Source organism: Eumetopias jubatus, unplaced genomic scaffold (assembly GCF_037043125.1).
Source record: "Eumetopias jubatus isolate StellerSeaLion01/CBP00866 unplaced genomic scaffold, mEumJub1_p1.0 scaffold_13, whole genome shotgun sequence".
Taxonomy (NCBI): domain Eukaryota; kingdom Metazoa; phylum Chordata; class Mammalia; order Carnivora; family Otariidae; genus Eumetopias; species Eumetopias jubatus.
In genome coordinates, this window is record NW_028274819.1 from 48,684,733 (window position 1) to 48,703,659 (window position 18,927).

The window sequence follows — 18,927 nt, forward strand, 5'->3', positions numbered from 1 at the left end:
AGAAGCAAAATGTCCTCCTTGTAGCTTCTTCCCTTCCTACCCCCTTTGCTGCTTTGATTTTATAGAGCTTTGTGTTGTTTGGAGTGGGACAAGATTAATTAAGGAAGAAAAGATCTAAATGATGGAGAAAATTATTGAGTTGGGGTATTGGGTTTTTATATATATTTGTTTTACTGATAAATGTATATGAAGAGTACACATCAAAGTTTGGAGAATGGAAACATGCATATTTAAATTGACACCTCTTCAGAATAAATCTGTCATTTTGTAAAGTCAAAATAAGAATAACAGCAAAAAATGGTTGCGGTAGAGAGCTAAAGGGGCATGCTACATACCAGTGTAATATGTAGGTCACTAGGCAAGAAGCCAGTTTTCTCAGTTTTATTTTCATCTTTAGCATCAGCTTGCTGTGTATTTGGGGCAAGTTCTGTTCCCTATAGGATCCCTCAGCATTGTTCTTTGGGTGCCTCATGTAGGTGCGTGTATGAAGAGGCTACTAAGAGACCAGCAGTTTTCTTAATGGGGGACTCAGTGGGACTGTTTGAGAAACCAAGGGTTGTTTGAGAAACCAAAAAGTTCACTCTGTTCTGGGTATTGGGGTCTCTACTTTTGCAGTAGTCTCCATCATTGCTACTTCTTTGTGTCTCCCTGTGGTCTGGGAAGGAGAGGTGACAATGGAACTGAGGAATACCTCTGCATACTTAATAAGCAATTCTAGGGTTTCACGGTCCCACTTCATCCAGACTGTCCTTTGAAGGTCACATATTTGTGCAAGTTGTTTCATAGCTGGATATTTACCTTGATTTTTAGCAGATAACCTGTAGAATAGCTGAGCCTGTGTATTCCCTCTGGGGAACTATAGACTGGGGAGAACTTTCTCAAGGAGTAAAGGGCCCTGAAAGGTATGCATAATGAATGAAGACTAATAATCTCTCTGAAAGACAACTTTGGGATGTCTCACAAATTATATATATGTATGTATGTGTATATATATATATATGTATATATATATACATATATATATTTTTTAAGGTTTTATTTTTAAGTAATTTCTACACCCAATGTGGGACTCAAACTTAAAATCCCAAGATCAAGAGTCACATGCTATACCAATCAAGCCAGCCAGGCACCCCATAAGTGATATATGTTTCTAGTAAAAAATTCTGAAAGTGCACAAAAGCATAAAAATAAAGTAAAAGTGACTTCAGATTTTACCACCCAGAGATAAACTACTTTTAACATTTTGGTGGACATCCTGTGGTATCTTTATGCGGCTAGAAAGAGGTTTGAGGCAGAACTGGGGAAATTCACCTGGGCCTGTGCAAGGGTGCATCATTAGGGTGGTGGGGCAAGCTTGATTTATAAAAGGGACTTTCTCTAGGGGGCACCTGGGTGGCTCAGTCATTAAGCGTCTGCCTTCAGGTCAAGTCATGATCCCAGGGTCCTGGGATCGAGCCCTGCATCGGGCTCCCTGCTCAGTGGGGAGTCTGCTTCTCCCTCTCCCTCTGCTGCTCCCCCCGCTTGTGCTCTCTCTGTGTCAAATAAATAAATAAAATCTTTAAAAAAAAAAGGACTTTCTCTAGAGGGATGAAGATTGTACATTTCTTAGATTCCTAAATCCACATTCATCACTTGCTGCCCCATCTTGGGGCATCAGAAATCTGTGAAAAAGCCCTTTGTTCCTTTTTATACAAACACATGAGCTCAGCTGTCCCTGAGCAAGGGAAAGTGCTGAGCTGTCTTTGTGAGGCATTCTTTGTCCTGTGCTTCTCTTTTGGGTTTCAGTCCAGGAAGGAGGCAGTTTGTCCACAGCTATGTCAGGGGAAGCAGGCAGAGGATATTAGAGTAAAGAAGAAGGTGTTACTTCTTTCTATCTTGGGTCCTTCTTTCTTTCCTACTGTTTTTTCTCCTTTCTCAAGATACTCCTTCAGTAGCTTTTCCCAGTAATATATGTGTTGAGCTCCCCTTCAGTGAATAACATGGAGATAGACTAGGGGTGAAGCTGGCTGTGATTTGGTATTAGGAACTCAGGGCTGGGAAGGGGCATTGTGACCTCTTGCAGGAAAAGATTTGGAAGACTTTCTGGGATTTTGGGGATCCATGTGGTTACTACCACAGAGCAGCTAAGTCTTCCCATGGCCTCGCCCAACAAGGCAGGAGGTTAAATGAGGAAAACTGATCATATAGGTTCAGTGCCTCTTCTAGGCTACTTTTTGTCCCCCAGGTTGTTTTGCAGGAGTTGGCCTCTTAGCCGAGGAAAGGGGTGCATGAGGAGTTTGAGGTGGCCTTGCAAGTTGCTTCTGTTAGCCAGAACTCTCAGTGTGTGGGAGAAAACAGTGTGAGGCTATTGTATGAGCTTAGTATTTGAATGACCTCCTATTTCACTTTGCCTTCTCATCCCTACTGCCTTCAGCCCAACTCTGTAAAGAATGACTAGTGGTATCTACTCAGAGGCTTCTGTCTTAATCTAGCCCATCTCTGAAGTGTGCCTGAGCTGCATTCTCTCCTCCAGCTACCTCCCACCAGGAGTATATCTACAATATGTGGACATAGCATTTGGGAGTTTATAAAATTCTTTACAGACATTCTATGTTTGGCTCACTTCAGTGGGAGAAAAGCCAGCCAAGCATTGTTGAGTGGTTGCAGTTATTTTTAGATGCCTCTGTGTTTCCAGTTGACAAACTGCTTATTTTCTACTAAGAGAGGAGAACCAGTGGGGTAAATGATTGCACTGTGTGCCTTTGGTGGGTCACAGAGCTTTGTTAGCTGTGTGGCCGGGACTTATGAGGCAGATGATCTTCATGACTAGATTTAGTTGTCTTTACAATCTTTTTTAATGGCTTGATATGAAAGCATTTATAATTTTAAAATCTTAAAGGGACAAACAAAAAGCCTGTTTTTAGGTGTTAAACATTTATTGGCCCTTTTTCTAGTCAAGGCTTAAACTTGTTATCCAGTGGAGAACTCTAGAAAGTGAATTTTTTTTCATTTTTTAAGAATTTGAATTCACTTAATATATAATGTATTACTGGTTTCAGAGGTAGAGGTCAGTGATTTATCAGTCTTATATAATACCCACTGCTCATTACATCATGTGCCCTTCTTAATGTCCAGCATCCAGTTACCCCATCCCCCCAGCATCCTCTCCTCCAGCAACCCTCACTTTGTTTCCTATGATTAAGAGTCCCTTATGGTTGGTCTCCCTCTCTGATTTCGTCTTGTTTTATTTTTTCCTCTCTTCCCCCTTCCTCTCTAGTTCCATCCATGTCGTTGCAAATGGCAAGATTTCTTTTTTTTTTTGATGGCTGAGTAGTATTCCATTGTGTATATATACCACATCTTTACCCAGTCATCTGGATAAAGACATTTGGGCTTTTTCCATAGTTTGGCTATTGTGGACATTGCTGCTATAAGCATTGGGGTACATGTGCCCCTTTGGATTCAGAAAGTAGTGAATTTTAAAACTATTTTTCTTCTAATATTTTTATCTTAGATATGGGAAAGTTCTCTTTTTTTCTTGTGGATTAGTAGATGGACTAGTTTATGCACCCAGCAAGTGTTTATTGAATGAATGCATGCATGGACATGTTAAAACATGCAGTTTTAATAGATTGAGAGTTTGTGGAATAGTTATATTTAGCCAGACTTATGTCATCCTCCCGCATCTTCTTTTAGATTACAAGACTTATTTATTGGTACAGGTAAAAATAGAAGGATCAGTGGATCAGCACTTTGATATACAATAGAGGTACTATCCCAAAGGAGGGACTGTTTCATAATGGAGCTGGAAAAATTATTTGTCTAAAAGGGAAAAAAGTAAAAGGATCCCTACCTTCCACTGTAACAAAATCAACTTGAGATGGATTAAGAAGTTATAAACATCAAGAGCAAAAGTTTAAATCTTCTAAAGATAATATTAATAAGTACATTTCTGACCTCTGGGTAGGGACTTTATAAACAAGATACAGAAAGCACTATCCCTAAAATAAAAGATTGATAAATTTGATTTTTTAGTAAAAGGTAAAAAATTTATGTGGTCTGAAGAGAAACCAGAGTATAAATTTGATTTTTTAAATTAAGAGAAAGACATCTTAAATTGAAAAGATATGATAAAAACTAAAAGATATGTGACACATATAACCTACAAAGAATTAGCATTAGGAGATTGTAAAGAACTTGTACAAACCAGTGAGTTGATAAGCAGCCCAGTAGAAAAATGGGCTAAAGACATGAACAAGTATTGCACAAAAATTGCACATTTTTAAAAAATTTTTTTATTATGTTAATCACCATATATTACATAATTTGTTTTGGTGTAGTGTTCCATGATTCATTGTTTGTTCATAACTCCCAGTGCTCCATGCAGAATGTGCCCTCCTCAATACCCATCACCAGGCTAACCCATCCCCCCACCCTCCTCCCCTCCAGAAACCTCAGTTTGTTTTTCAGAGTCCATCATCTCTCCTGGTTCGTCTCCCCCTCTGACTTACTCCCCTTCATTCTTCCTCTCCTGCTATCTTCTTTTTCTTTTTTCTTAAAATATGTTGCGTTATTTGTTTCAGAAGTACAGGTCTGTGATTCAACAGTCTTACACAATTCACAGCGCTCACCGTAGCACATATCTTCCCCAATGTCCATCACCCAGCCATCCCATCCCTCCCACCCCCGACCACTCCAGCAACCCTCAGTTTGTTCCTGAGATTAAGAATTCCTCGTATCAGTGAAGTCATATGATACATGTCTTTCTCTGATTGACTTATTTCACTAAGCATAACACCCTCCAGTTCCATCCACGTCGTTGCAAATGGCAAGATCTCATTCCTTTTGATGGCTGCATAATATTCCATTGTGTATATATACCACATCTTCTTTATCCATTCATCTGTCGATGGACATCTTGGCTCTTTCCACAGTTTGGCTATTGTGGACATTGCTGCTATAAACATTGGGGTGCACGTACCCCTTCGAGTCCCTACATTTGTATCTTTGGGGTAAATACCCAGTAGTGCAATTGCTGGATCGAATGGTAGCTCTAATTTCAACTGTTTGAGGAACCTCCATACTGTTTTCCAGAGGGGTTGCACCAGCTTGCATTCCCACCAACAGTGTAGGAGGGTTCCCCTTTCTCCACATCCCCGCCAACATCTGTCGTTCCCTGACTTGTTAATTTTAGCCATTCTGACGGGTGTGAGGTGGTATCTCATTGAGGTTTTGATTTGGATTTCCCTGATGCCGAGCGATGTGGAGCACTTTTTCATGTGCCTGTTGGCCATTTGGATGTCTTCTTTGGAAAAATGTCTGTTCATGTCTTCTGCCCATTTCTTGATTGGATTATTTGTTCTTTGGGTGTTGAGTTTGATAAGTTCTTTATAGATTTTGGATACTAGCCCTTTATCTGATATGTCATTTGCAAATATTTTCTCCCATTCTGTCGGTTGTCTTTTGGTTTTGTTGACTGTTTCTTTTGCTGTGCAAAAGCTTTTTATCTTGATGAAATCCCAATAGTTCATTTTTGCCCTGGCTTCCTGATTGCACATTTTTTTCACTAGCAACCAGACAAGTATAAATTAAATGCACTTATTTCAGTGGCAAACTTAAGAAATCTGATGATACCAAGTTTTGGTAGGATTTTGATCAGTAGATTGCTGATAAAAATGTAAATTGTCATAACCACTTTGGAGACAGGTAGGCATTATCTTACAAGGTTGAATATTTGCATAGCTTACAACACAGCAGTTCCATTCCTAGGATACACCCAAGAGAAGATCTTGCACATGTGTCCAAGAAAACATGTAAAAATGTAAAAACAATAAACAGGAAAGAACTTAAATGCCCTTTAATGGGAAAATTAATAAATAAATTATGCTACATCCACGCAGCAGAATATTATACAAGAATGAAAATGAATAAAAAAAGGAATGAAAATGAATATCATATAGCTACTATATAAGAAAATGGCTGAATCTTAGGGACCTCATGTTGAGTGAAGAAAAATAGCAGTACCACAACACTGCTTAAGGGATGGTAATCCTTTCATAAATTCAAGAAACAAACAAACACATAAAGGCATATATATGTGATAAATTGTAAAACAAAGGGCAAAAAGATAATAAATAGAGAATTCTGGATTGTGATTACCTGGGGGTGGGAATGTGTAGGTTGGAGGATGGGATTGGGGAGGAGCGTATAGGTAGATAAAGTATCAGTAATGTTCTAGTTTTTGGATTGTCCAGGAAGAAAATGTCTTTAAGATTGTCCCCAGAAAGTTTTCATTTTATATTCCTAATAACAGTGTATGAGATGTTTGTTTCCTAGTAATTTGTCCAGCATTGGACTTTATAAATCTTGTAGATCTTTGCCAACCCTGTAGGTAAAAAGTATTTTGCCTGTATTTCTTGGATTATTAGCAAAATTGAACAACTTTATCTGTGTGTGTGTGTATATATGTATATACACACATATTTAAAGCTTTATTTGAGAGCACGAGAAGAGAGTGTTTGTGAGTGGGGGGAGGGGCAGAGGGAGAGGGAGAGAGAGAATACTCAAGCCGACTCCCCGCTGAGCATGGAGCCTGATGCAGGACTCTATCCCAGGACCCTGAGATCATGACCTGAGCTGAAATCAAGAGTCAGCAGCTTACCCGAGTGAGCAACCCAAGCACCCCCATCTTTTCATATATTTGAAGTTAATTAACTGAAAGTTCTTCTGTGTTTGCCTTCCATAACGAGTTCCCACTTTTAAGTTGGGTGGATTATTTTTGTTTCATTGATTTCTTTGGCTATGAACCTTGTATTATGTATGACCAATACTGTTTCCTAGATTGTTTATCTTTTAATTTTTTATGGCAGTATTTACCTTTATGGTTTTTAGCCTTGTATAAAGTTTAGAAAGCCCAACTCTACCTTAACATAGAGCAGTGATCTTTTATAGTTTTGTTAATACTTTGTGGGTTTATTTAAGTTTTTTAACTTTTTGTTATGGAAAACATGAATACATATAAGAGTAAAGAGACTAGCATCCATCATTCTGTGATAATCATCAACTCATGGCTACTCTTCTTTCTGTATTGACCTCCCTCTCCTCACTCACTTTACTGGATTATTTTTAAACAAATCTCACACAGCAGTATTATGTTAATCAAATATATTCAGTATCTATCTCTAAAAGATACTCTTTTTAAAATAGAGTGGCTTTATTTTTTATATTTAAATCTTCAATCTATCTCAGATTTATTTATGGTATTCTATTTTAACATTTCTAAATGTATAACCATTTGTCCTAAAAACATTTATTGAATGATCCATCCACATACATGGGTCTGTTCAAGACTCTTCTTTTCCAGCAGATTATTATTTTATGTTTATATTAGAGTCCAGTAAGGCAAGTGTTTTCTCTAAAATTTTTTGGCTATTTTATGCTTTCAGGCAAGATTCAGAATTAATTCATCAGACACTCCCTTCAAAAAAAATCTTTCCGGAATTTTGAAAAAAATTTAAATTTACAAATAAGTAGGGCGATTATTAGCATCTTTTCAATGTGAAATTTTCCTATCTAATATTATTGTTATATATGATATCCATTTATTGAAGTTTTTATCTTCCACAGTAATAATAACAGTGTTAATTAGCATTTGTTATGTACTGTGGGCCTGGCACATAAATCCTGAACATTTATTCTCTCATAATCCTCAAATTTATGGCATAGGTAACATTATCATTTCTGTTATATGAACAAAACAAACATTTTTTTTTTAATTTCAGAGGTAGAATTTAGTGATTCATCAGTTGCATATAACACCCAGTGCTCATGCCATCAAGTGCCTTCCTTAATGCCCATCACCCAGTTACCCCATCCCCCCACCCACCTCCCCTCCAGCAACCCTCTGTTTGTTCCCTAGAGTTGGGAGTCTTTTGTGGTCTCCCTCTCTTTTCATCGTACTTTATTTTTCTTTTCCTTCCCTTCCCCTATGTTCATCTGTTTTGTTTCTTAAATTCCACATATGAGTGAAATCACAGTATTTGTCTTTCTCTGACTGACTTATTTCACTTAGCATGATGCCCTCTAGTTCCATCCATGTCATTGCAAATGGCAAGATTTCATTCTTTTTGATGGCTGAGTAACATTCCATTGTGTGTGTGTGTGTGTGTGTGTGTGTGTGTGTGTGTTCATCCATCTGTTAAAGGACATAAAACAGAAATGTTCTTTTTTTTTAATTTCTGTATTATGTTTAATTAATTCAGCAAGTTTCAGATCCCTTTTTTTAGATCAGTGGTTCTCAAACTTTTTTTTTAATTAACATATAATGTATTATTTGTTTCAGGGGTTCAGGTCTGTGATTCATCAGTCTTATACAATACCCAGTACTCATTACAACACATAACCCTCCCCAATGTCCATCAGCCAGTTACCCACCCCCCACCCCCCCTCCCCTCCAGGAATCTTCAGTTTGTTTCCTAAGATTAAGAGTCTCTTATGGTTTGTCTCCTTCTCTGGTTTCATCTTGAAACAGAAACACTCTTAAGCATATAATAATGCGCTGCAGTGAAGGAAATGATAGTTGTCTTGGCTAGACAGGTTCATGGTTATAAGACAAATATTTTTTTAAAAGGCTTTTCTAATTTATAGCTATAAGGAAATACCAATAGGGACAGGAATTATAAAAATTTAAATTAAATTGAACAAGAAATGTGTAGGGACCTCTAAGAAGAGCGCAGAGGGTTAAGAGCTTGAGCGTATGTCTAAAGTCAGGCTAGCTCAGTTCAAATCCCAGTTATACTTACTAGCTGTGTGACTTTGAACAAGTTACTTAACCTCTCTGTAACAGTTTTGTCTGTAAAATAAGGGTAGATATTGCGAAGTTTTTCTTTGTTAATCGATATTACCTACCTCACCAACAGTGTATGACAGTGCTGTCTCTGTACAGCCTTTCAGAAGCAACCTCAGAGCCAGAACAAAGCACAGAAATAATTAAGACCAGCCACCAAATCTAACAAATTTGAACTAAGGCTCAAAAGGGATAATGGTATGCTCAGGGTCATATAGGGAGATACCTCGCTGGAGTCAGGTCTGGAACCTAGACTTTCTGACTCACTCCTGGTGTTCTCTTTACTACTATAAGAATTCATGAATTCAACAAACATTTTATGAGCATTTACTATATGTGTGACTTTTGTGCTAGGTGCTCAATATCTGTATCATCACAGACTCCTTAACACTCTCTAAGATAACTGTTTTTATCTCTTTATTTCCATTTTACAACTGAGGAGACTGAATCAGAAAGGTTAAGTAACTTTCCTGAGAAAGTGGCAGGGCAAGATTGGAACTCAGGTCAATTTCCTTCCTGAGCCCCATTTCTTTATATTGTATCTCATACATGCCAATTTTAGATACTTCCTCTTCTCTCTCTTGTTCATTATCCTTTCTAAACCTTCTTCCTTCCTAATGCTCTCAATGCTCTGGAGTTGTTCACACTCATCCTGTTTTGATTGCCAGGCTAACCTCTGCTTTGTGGACATTGACAACCATTTCATTGAGCTGCCAGAAGACCTGCCTCAGTTTCCTAACAAGTTGGAGTTTGTCCAGGAAGTCTCTGAGATTCTCATGGCATTTGGCATTCCCCCTGAAGGGAACCTTCATTGCAGCGAGAGTGCCTCCAAGCTGAAGAGGCTCCGGGCTTCTGAGCTTGTCTCTGACAAGAGGAATGGGAACATCGCAGGCTCCCCTTTGCATTCCTATGAACTCCTCAAGGAGAATGAAACTATTGCCCGGCTGCAGGCCTTGGTCAAGAGGACTGGGGTGAGCCTGGAAAAGGTAAGATGCTGTATATGAATTTGTGACAGGTTTGGTCTGTACGAGGGGGCTGTCCTGGTGAAATTATAGTGTGAGATAAGAAAGCACCTAGTCCAGGGCAAGGCTTATTTGTGAGCCTTGGAAGAATGCTCTTGGATGGGAGACTCTGGATTCAGCTCTGGCAAACATTATCTTAGGAAATGCTATTTAAATCTAAATTTGGATAGCTTCTCACCTGAGCATCAAGGAGAGCTTGCTGTCATTCTTTGTGAACACTATAGCAGAGTGACTTGGAGGGAAGACAGTGGTAATCTTTGTATTCAGACCGCTTCCAAATCCATCGCCCTTTGAGTTTCACGGCAACCTATAGCATGCAGAGCAGGTATTGTTAACACTGTTTTATAGCTCAAGAAACCAAGGCTAAGAGAGCCCAAGATTAAATGTCTAGTATGTGAGCAGAGGCTAGATCCTGGTCCTCCTGAATGCTAGCCCTATGCTCTTTCCAGGCTGAAGTTAGCTTTCCATCTCCCGACTTTGATGAGACTATCAGCTTTCTGTAGTTTTTTTACCCATTTCTTCACACTCCTCCATTCTCACTGTTATTTTTGTAAATTACATATAAGCAGAATGGGCCAATGTAATCATTTTGTTGGGCTATTTTTTTTAGTAAAGTGTGAAACATTTCATTTTTCTGTTCTGTTAGGAAAGCAGATATTTTTTAAAAATCATGGCTAAAGAGGAGCAGAGAAATATTTAGAGAGGTTAAAACAGACACATTAAGGAGAAGTTCTTAGGGAGATAGATAAGATCAGTGATGTGGGGGAGAAAATCAAAGAGATGATGGGAGAGGCAGAGGCTGACTTTGTTGCTTTGCATTATCATTTTCTCATTGACTTTGCAGATTTCTTCCTTTCCCTGACCCTTGAGATAAGTGGCAGCTTTTCCTCTATTGCTGAATCTCTGCCCATAATGATCTTATTTCTACTATCATTGAGTTCCTGTGTACCTGCAACTGCCAACACCCTCATTTTTCTCTTCTGCGTGTCAAAATTCCTTTCTTTTTTATTCTTTTGTGTCGTTTCTCCATTTTCTGCGAAGTAATGACCGCTGTTGGGGGAGGGTGGGGGGGTAGGAGGAGGTGGGGGACAGATGAGTTGCATTTTTTGGGGATACAGAAAAAGCTTATATTTTCAACTGTTTTTTCTTTTTTTGTAGCTGGAAGTGCGTGAAGACCCCAGCAGCAATAAGGATCTGAAGGTTCAGTGTGATGAGGAAGAACTCAGGATTTACCAGCTAAACATTCAGATCCGTGAAGTTTTTGCAAATCGTTTCACTCAGATGTTTGCAGACTATGAGGTGTTTGTCATTCAGCCCAGCCAGGATAAGGAGTCCTGGTTTACCAACAGGGAGCAGATGCAAAACTTTGATAAAGTGAGTAATCCTGCTGCAGAGGTGGTGAGGAATGAGAACATGCCAGACCCTCTTGGATATTTAACTGAAGATGAGTTTTCTTGCATTGTATGCTGGAAACAAGTTCATAATTCTTGTGATGTTGATGAAATATAAGATCTTGCTTTAGAACAGAGTCCTGGTTATTACTGTCAGGTGATTTACCTTGAGTCTGAGAGCTCTCTTAGGCTAAGGTGCACATGCAGGTTGAGCATCAGGATGCTGGGAAGATTGGTTGCCACAGTAGGTTACCTGAGTAAGTTTGGGCTAGTGTGTCAAAGTTTCAGGATATCTGAAATTATATGAGTGTTAAAAAAAAACAAAAACAAAACGAAAAGATTTTGCTATTTGCTTTTCATAAAGACCTAGGAAACTTCATAGAAAAATTAACCTACTGGATCCCTTGCGTGTGTTGCCTTTGCTGGTTAAGGCTGATATACCTGCTTTGCTCTTCCCTGTCAATGACTGTGTTTCCTTTTGGTCCCACCAGGCATCTTTTCTGTCAGACCAGCCTGAGCCATATCTGCCCTTCCTCTCAAGGTTCCTAGAGACCCAGATGTTTGCTTCTTTCATTGACAACAAAATCATGTGTCATGACGATGATGATAAAGACCCTGTGCTCCGGGTATTTGATTCCCGAGTAGACAAAATCAGGCTGTTGAATGTTCGGACACCTACTCTCCGCACATCCATGTACCAGAAGTGTACCACTGTGGATGAAGCAGGTGAGGCCTTCTTGGTGCTGTACTTGCCGTGGATTATGTCACTAAAGTGTCCCTGTTCCTAAACATGCCAACTTCTTTCCCTGTTTCTGCTTTTGTGTGAATTATTCCCATAGCCTCCCCCTTTTTTTGCCTGGCAAACTTCTCCTTTCACACAGTGTCAGTTAGGAGTGGATCCTGCTATAAGTAATAGAGAATTTAATGAGCTTTGTGTTAGATGGATGGGAGTTATTTTTCTCAAATTAGTAAGAAATGCAGAATTAGTGGTTTTGGTATTGGTTCAGTTGCTCAACAGTGTAATTAAGAACTGAAATTCTATCTTTTCACTCAGTTATCCTTAACATACTGACTTTTATATTCATACTTGTTGCCTCATGGTTACAAGAGGCTTTTTATGTTCACATTCAGGGCAAGAAGAGGGGAAGGTTGATACCAGTGGTATTTTCCCTCTTGTATCAGAAAACTAAAGCTTTCCCAGAAATTCCCAACAACTTCTGTTGTCTGATAGGCCATGACCATGTTATATGACCACCCTTAAGTGCAAGGAAGGCTGTGAAAGTGAGTATTGAACTGGGTATAATGTTACCCTGAACAATATCAGGACCCTATTAGCAAGAAAGAAGGGGTGAATGAGTTATGATTAGGCACTTGACAGTATTTGCCACAAAAACTTAGCTGACATGTTCCTCTGAGGACCTCAGGCTGAGGCAGTGGATTCCCCCTCTGTGCTCCTGTGGTGCTTTGTTCTTGCCTCTTCTCTATAATCTCTATTAGTTTGAGCTGTTATTATCAGGGGAAAATTTAAGAGCAGAGACTATTTACTCATTTTCTTGCCCCTGATCTGCTAGTATTGGCCTAACACATATAGATGTTAAAAGGTGTTTGCTATATGCGTGATTGAAAAGACCTTTTTGTTCACAGAAGCCCTATCTAGATCAGCTTAACTAGAGAATAGTCTCATTTGAGGTGTCAACGTTAAGTAGTGTGTTCACTTCCTTGTCGGTTGTTCAATGTCCTTGTTGGAGGCTTTTTGTATATTTTGTTCATTCATTTACCAAATTGTATAATATGTATTACATGCTCAACATACAGTAAGTGTTGAACAGATATTTACTGGGTGAATGAATGTGCCAGGCATTTTTCTAGGTTTTGGAGATAAAACTGATGACAATTAAAAAAAAATTTTTTTTTAGATTTTATTAGTGAGAGAGAGAGAGAATGAGTGCGCGTGTGCATGCACACGAGTGTGAGGAAGAGCAGAGGGGGTAGGGAGTGGGAGGGGGAAAGAATCACAGCAGACTCTGCCCTGAGCATGGAGCCTGATGTGGGACTCAGTCTCACGACTCTGAGATCCTGACCGGAGCTGAAATCAAGAGTCAGATGCTTAACCGACTGAGCCACCCAGGAGCCCCAAAACTGGTGACGATTTGGACATAGTCCTTTCTTTGTCAAACTTATGTTCTCTAGCCTTCTCTCTTTACCTTTCAACTCTTGTTCCAGGCTTTTCATTAAAATGACATGAGGACATGTTGTTTGTGCAAGTGGATTACTCTAACATAGTCATGCTTGCCTCCTGGAACACATCAGGCTTTGTATTCCTGAACCCTGCCTAAGATTTTTGTCCTGGGAAGTTTAATGGAGATTTTTTTTAAAGAGTGTTGGTTTGGAGAAACATCTCCCAAGCCATCAGTTTAAATCAGGACTTCCCAATCTTTTCATGTTGTGTTACACTTGAAAATGATAATATTTGTATATGATTCACTGAAATAAAGGGAGGAGATTGCGTATAGCTAGAGGCTATAAAGCAAGAAGCTCTTGTCACTTGAGGCCTTGCCCATCTGCTGCAAGGGTCTAGGCAATCAATTCTCAGCCCATCTGTAATCCATTTGTTGAACACCAAGCACTGCAGCATATGGATTTGAATTACTCTGGTCTCAGTTGTGGCCAGAGCACATGTTCTTATGGGCTTGTTAGAATGTGGGGTTTAGGATATGGAAGGAGGGTCACCTAACCCTCATTTGTATGACTCATTTCAGAAAAATGGGTGTCACAGACCCTTTGGCAACTCTATGCTCTGCTCTTAGGAATAATGGCAATATTTTAGGTATGCCCTAGAGAGATGTACTCCAAATATGCGAGAGCAGGGTTCTTGCCACTGGTCTCAGATCCCTAGCCTGGAGGACTAATGCAGTCACCTCACCCCATCTCACATCTCACACCTCAACTTCTTGAAGCAATCTGATTGGAAAATGGTAAAAACATAACTAAAAGGATCCTTTTTTTTCTTAAAATTTTTATTTTTTAATTTTTCATTATTATGTTCAGTTAGCTAAAAGGATCTTTTTTGGAGATCTTTTAAAATGCTACATTTAAAAGGGATCTTGATGGCAATCAATTCTTCTTACCCACTAGTTTTATAGATGAAGATATTCCTTTGATTCACCATGGTATCTGCAGGGCCTAGAATAGCACCTGGCACATTTTAGACACCGAATAAGCTCTGTTGAATGAGAATAAGGGCGGGAGGAAGTGAGGGAGGCCCAAAACGAGAAGGCAACTTGACCTAGGATAACATCAAGACCCAAAGGCTGAGATGTTTTTATATGACTCTTAGGAAATACCAGGAGGGTTACCAGCTTTTTTTGTTCATACTCTTTAAATTTTTTTTTTTTTTTAATTGGCCGGCTTGGCTCATGATTCACACCAACCTAGAGGTGCTACAAATATGAGGGCTGGAGGTGTGGTGAGAAACAAAGTGCACATGAGCCTGTTCCTCCTCTCAACCTATAGGCAGGCTCCTACAGATTGGTCCAGGTTATGAACCCTTCAGGGCTCACTGTGCTCACAGGTGGGTACCTGCCTTATTCTTTAAAATTTTTGAAGTTTAGGGGTGCCTGGATGGCTCAATTGGTTGAATGTTTGACTTCAGCTCAGGTCGTGATCTCGGGATCCTGGGATTGAGCCCCAAGCTGGGCTCCCCGCTCACTGGGGAGGCTGCTTCTCCTTCTCCCTCCCCTCTAACCTTCCCCTCAGCTTGTGCTCTCTCTCTCTCTCTCAGATAAATACATAAAATCTTAATCTTTTTTTTTTAAAAGATTTTATATATTTATCTGAGAGAGAGAGAGAGAGAATGAGAGAGAGCACGAGAGGGAAGAGGGTCAGAGGGAGAAGTAGACTGCCTGCCGAGCAGGGAGCCTGATGTGGGACTTGATCCCGGGACTCCAGGATCATGACCTGAGCCGAAGGCAGTCGCTTAACCGACTGAGCCACCCAGGCGCCCTGAATACATAAAATCTTAAGAAAATATTTTTCTGGGTACAGCTGGGTGGCTCAGTCGGTTAAGCGTCTGCCTTCTGCTCAGGTCATGATCCTGGGGTCCTGGGATTGAGTTCAGCAGGCTCCCTGCTCAGTGGGGAGCCTGCTTCTCTCATTGCCTGCTGCTCCCCCTGCTTGTGCACTCTCTCTCTCATAAATAAATAAATAAAATCTTAAAAAAATTTTTTTCTGAAGTATAATTGACATATAAGAAAACTGCACATATTTAAAATTTTGATGTATGTTTAAATTTACATCAAGAACAAACAAATACACCCATCACCCTCAAAAGTTTTCTCATGGCCTTTTGTAATACCTCCAACCTGTCTCCTCCCCATTCTCTCCCCAAATCCTGAGGCAACCAGTGCTATGGTTCTGCTACTCTAGAGTTTTCATTTTCTAGGGGTTTATATAAATGTAATCACCCAGTATGTTTTTGTTGTTGTTTTTTAGTTTGGCTTCTTTTACTCCGCATAATTATTTTGAGATTCATTCATATTCCCTTTATTGCTGAGTAGTATTCCATTGTATGGATATTACTGAAGTTTGTTTATTTACCAGTTGGTAGGCATTTGGGCTATGAACATTTGTTTACATGTTTTCCTTTCCCTTGCATAAATACCTAGGAGTAGAATGTCTGGATCATGTGATATTTGTATGTTGACTTTTTTAAAGAAACTGACAAATTGTCTTTCAAAGTGGTTGGTTGTACATTTTATATTCCCACCAGCAGTGTATGACAGTTAGTTATAGTTACTCTACATTGTTGCCAACATTGCCTATGGTCAGTCTTTTCCATTTTAGCCATTCTACTAGGTTTGTAGTGATACCTCATTGTGGTTTTGATTTGGGTATTCCTGATGAGAAATGATGTTGAACATTTTTCCGTCTGCTTATTTGCCATTCATTCATTTCATCTTTTCTGGTGAAGTGTCTCCCCCCCACCTTTTTGGGGTTTTTTTGTTTGTTTGTTTTTTGAGTTTTGAAAGTTGCTTATATATTCTGGATACAAGTCCTTTATCAGATATATGATTTGCATATATTGACCCTACTCTGTGGCTTGTCTTTTTGTTCTCTTAACAGTGGTTTTTTAAGAACAACGTTTTAAATTTTGAAGAGGACTGAATTATCAGTTTTTTAAAAAATGGATCAAATCTTTAAAAAAAATGGGGTGCCTGGCTGGCTCAGTTGGTAGAGCATGAGATTCTTGATCTCAGGGTTGTGAGTTTGAGCCCCATGTTGGGTGTAGAGATCACTTAAAAATAAAATCCTTAGGGAGAAAATTACTTTTGGTATTATTATATGTAAGAAATTTTTGCTTAACCAAGGTCACAGATTTTTTTTTTTCTATTTCTTTCTAGAAGTTTTATGTTTTCAGGCTTTATATTTGGGCCTATGATCCATTTCAAGTTAATTTTTATAGATAGTGTAAGCTAAGGATCCAAGTTCATTTTTTCCATGTGGATATCCACTTGTTCCAGCATCATATGTTGAAAAGAATATCTTTTTTTTTTTTTTTAATTATGTTGCATTAGCCAGCAAGGACTATCCTTTCTCCAGTGAATTGCCTTCTAACCTTCTAACCTTTGTCAAAATATCCGTGATCTATATACATGTGGGTCTGTTTCTGGATTCTCTGTTCTGTTTCATTAATCTTTTAGTCTCCATTTACATCAGTACCACATTGTCTGGATTACTGTAGCTTTATATGAAATCTTGAAGTCAGGTAATATTAATTCTCCAACTTTATTCTTCTTTTTCAAAGTTGTTTTGACTATTCTGGGTTCTTTGTATTTCATATATATATATAGGATCAGCTTACCAATTTTCACAAATAACCTTCTGAGATTTTTATTGAAATTGCCTTGAATCTATAGATCAATTTAGGGAGATTTGACACCTTAACGTTATTGAGTTTTCTGATCCGTGGACATGGCATATCTCTCCATTCATTTAGGTCATTTAGGTCTTCTTTAGTTTCTCTCAGCAGTGTTATGTAGTTTTCACTGTGCAAATTGCATATCTTTTGTCAGATTTATCTTTTAAGTATGTCATATTTTTTGGTATTTTAATTTCTGATTGTTCATTGCTAATATTTAGAAATAAGTATATTGATATGTGCCCTACAACTGTACAATATTATTTCTAGTAGTTTTTTGTACATTCTAGCAGATTTTTCTACATAGATAATCATGTTACCTGCAAATAGTGATAGTTTTACTTTTTCCTTTTCAATCCAGATGTCTTTTATTTCTTTATCTTACCATATTGCACTGGCTAGAACCTTTACTACAGTGTCAAATAGACATGGTGATAGTGGACATTGTTGTCTTATTCCTGATTTTAGGGGAAAGCATTCACCATTAAGTACGATATTAGCTGTAGGTTTTTCAGTGGATATCTTTTTTTTTTTTAAGATTTATTTATTTTGAGAGAGAAAGCAAGCAAGCACGTGGAGGGGAAGGGGCAGAGGGAGAGGGAGAGAGAGAATCTCGAGCAGACTCCCCACTGAGCACGGAACCGAACATGGGACTCAATCTTGACATGGGGTTCAATCTCACTACCCTGAGATCATGACCTGAACTGAGATCAAGAGTTGGATGCTCGACTGACTGAGCCACCCAGGTGCCCCTCAGTGAATATCTTTTATTAGATGGATATTTGTTTCTGTTACTAGTTTGTTGGGAATTTTTATCAGAGGTGGATGTTGTATTTTGTCAGATGCTTTGTCTGCATCTGTTGAGGTAATTATATGGTTATTAGATTTAGTTTTTTAATTTGGTGAATGACATTCATTGATTTTTTTTTTACTTTAAATTTTTTATTGTTATGTTAATCACCATACATTACATCATTAGTTTTTGATATAGTGTTCCATGATTCATTGTTTGTGCATAACACCCAGTGCTCCACGCAGAACGTGCCCTCTTTAATACCCATCACCAGGCTAACCCATCCCCCGACCCCCGACATTCATTATTTTTGAATATGTTAAATCAACTTGAATTCCTGAAATAAACTGTATTTGGTCATGATGTATTATCCTTCTTGAATATTATTGGATTAGATTTATGAAAATTTTGTTTAGGATTTTTGCATCTATGTTCATGAGGGATACTGGTTCATAGTTTTTTTTGGTAATATTTTGGTCAGATTTGGTATCAGGATAATGCTAGCTTCAAAGAATAAGTTGGCAAGTATTCTTTCTTCTTCAGTTTCCTTGAAGAGCTTGTGTAACTGATACTATTTCTTTGGATGTTTGGCAGAATTCATCAGGGAAGCCATCTGGGCCTGGAGTTTTTTGTGGGAAGGTTTTGAATTACAGATTCGGGGATCCGTGGCTGGCTCAGTCAGGAGAGCAAGTGACTCTTAATCTCGAGGTTATGCGTTCAAGCTCCACACTGGGTGTGGAGCCTACTAAAATAATAAAATAAAAAATAAACTATAGATTCAATTTTTAAAATAAGTATAAGGCTATTCATATCTGTTACTTCTTAAATGAGCTTTTGCAATTTGTGTTTTTCAAGGAATTTTGCCATCTAACCTATTGTTAAATTTGTTGACATTAAATTACTTGAATATTCCTTTATTGATAGCTGTAGAATCTGTAGCAATGTCACCTCATTCCTGATAATGTTAATTTGTGTCTTTT

The 18,927-nt window shown here is 38.6% G+C and overlaps 1 protein-coding gene across 1 annotated transcript in view; it reads left to right on the forward strand.

Moving 5' to 3' along the window:
• The window catches only part of DENND5A (DENN domain containing 5A), a 112,336-nt gene that overhangs the window by 58,039 nt on the left and 35,370 nt on the right, over positions 1-18,927 (forward strand). The window contains exons 6-8 of the mRNA XM_028116802.2: positions 9,493-9,810; positions 11,005-11,220; positions 11,729-11,963. Coding sequence (XP_027972603.1) covers positions 9,493-9,810; positions 11,005-11,220; positions 11,729-11,963 — 769 coding nt within the window. The remainder of the gene's footprint in view (positions 1-9,492; positions 9,811-11,004; positions 11,221-11,728; positions 11,964-18,927) is intronic.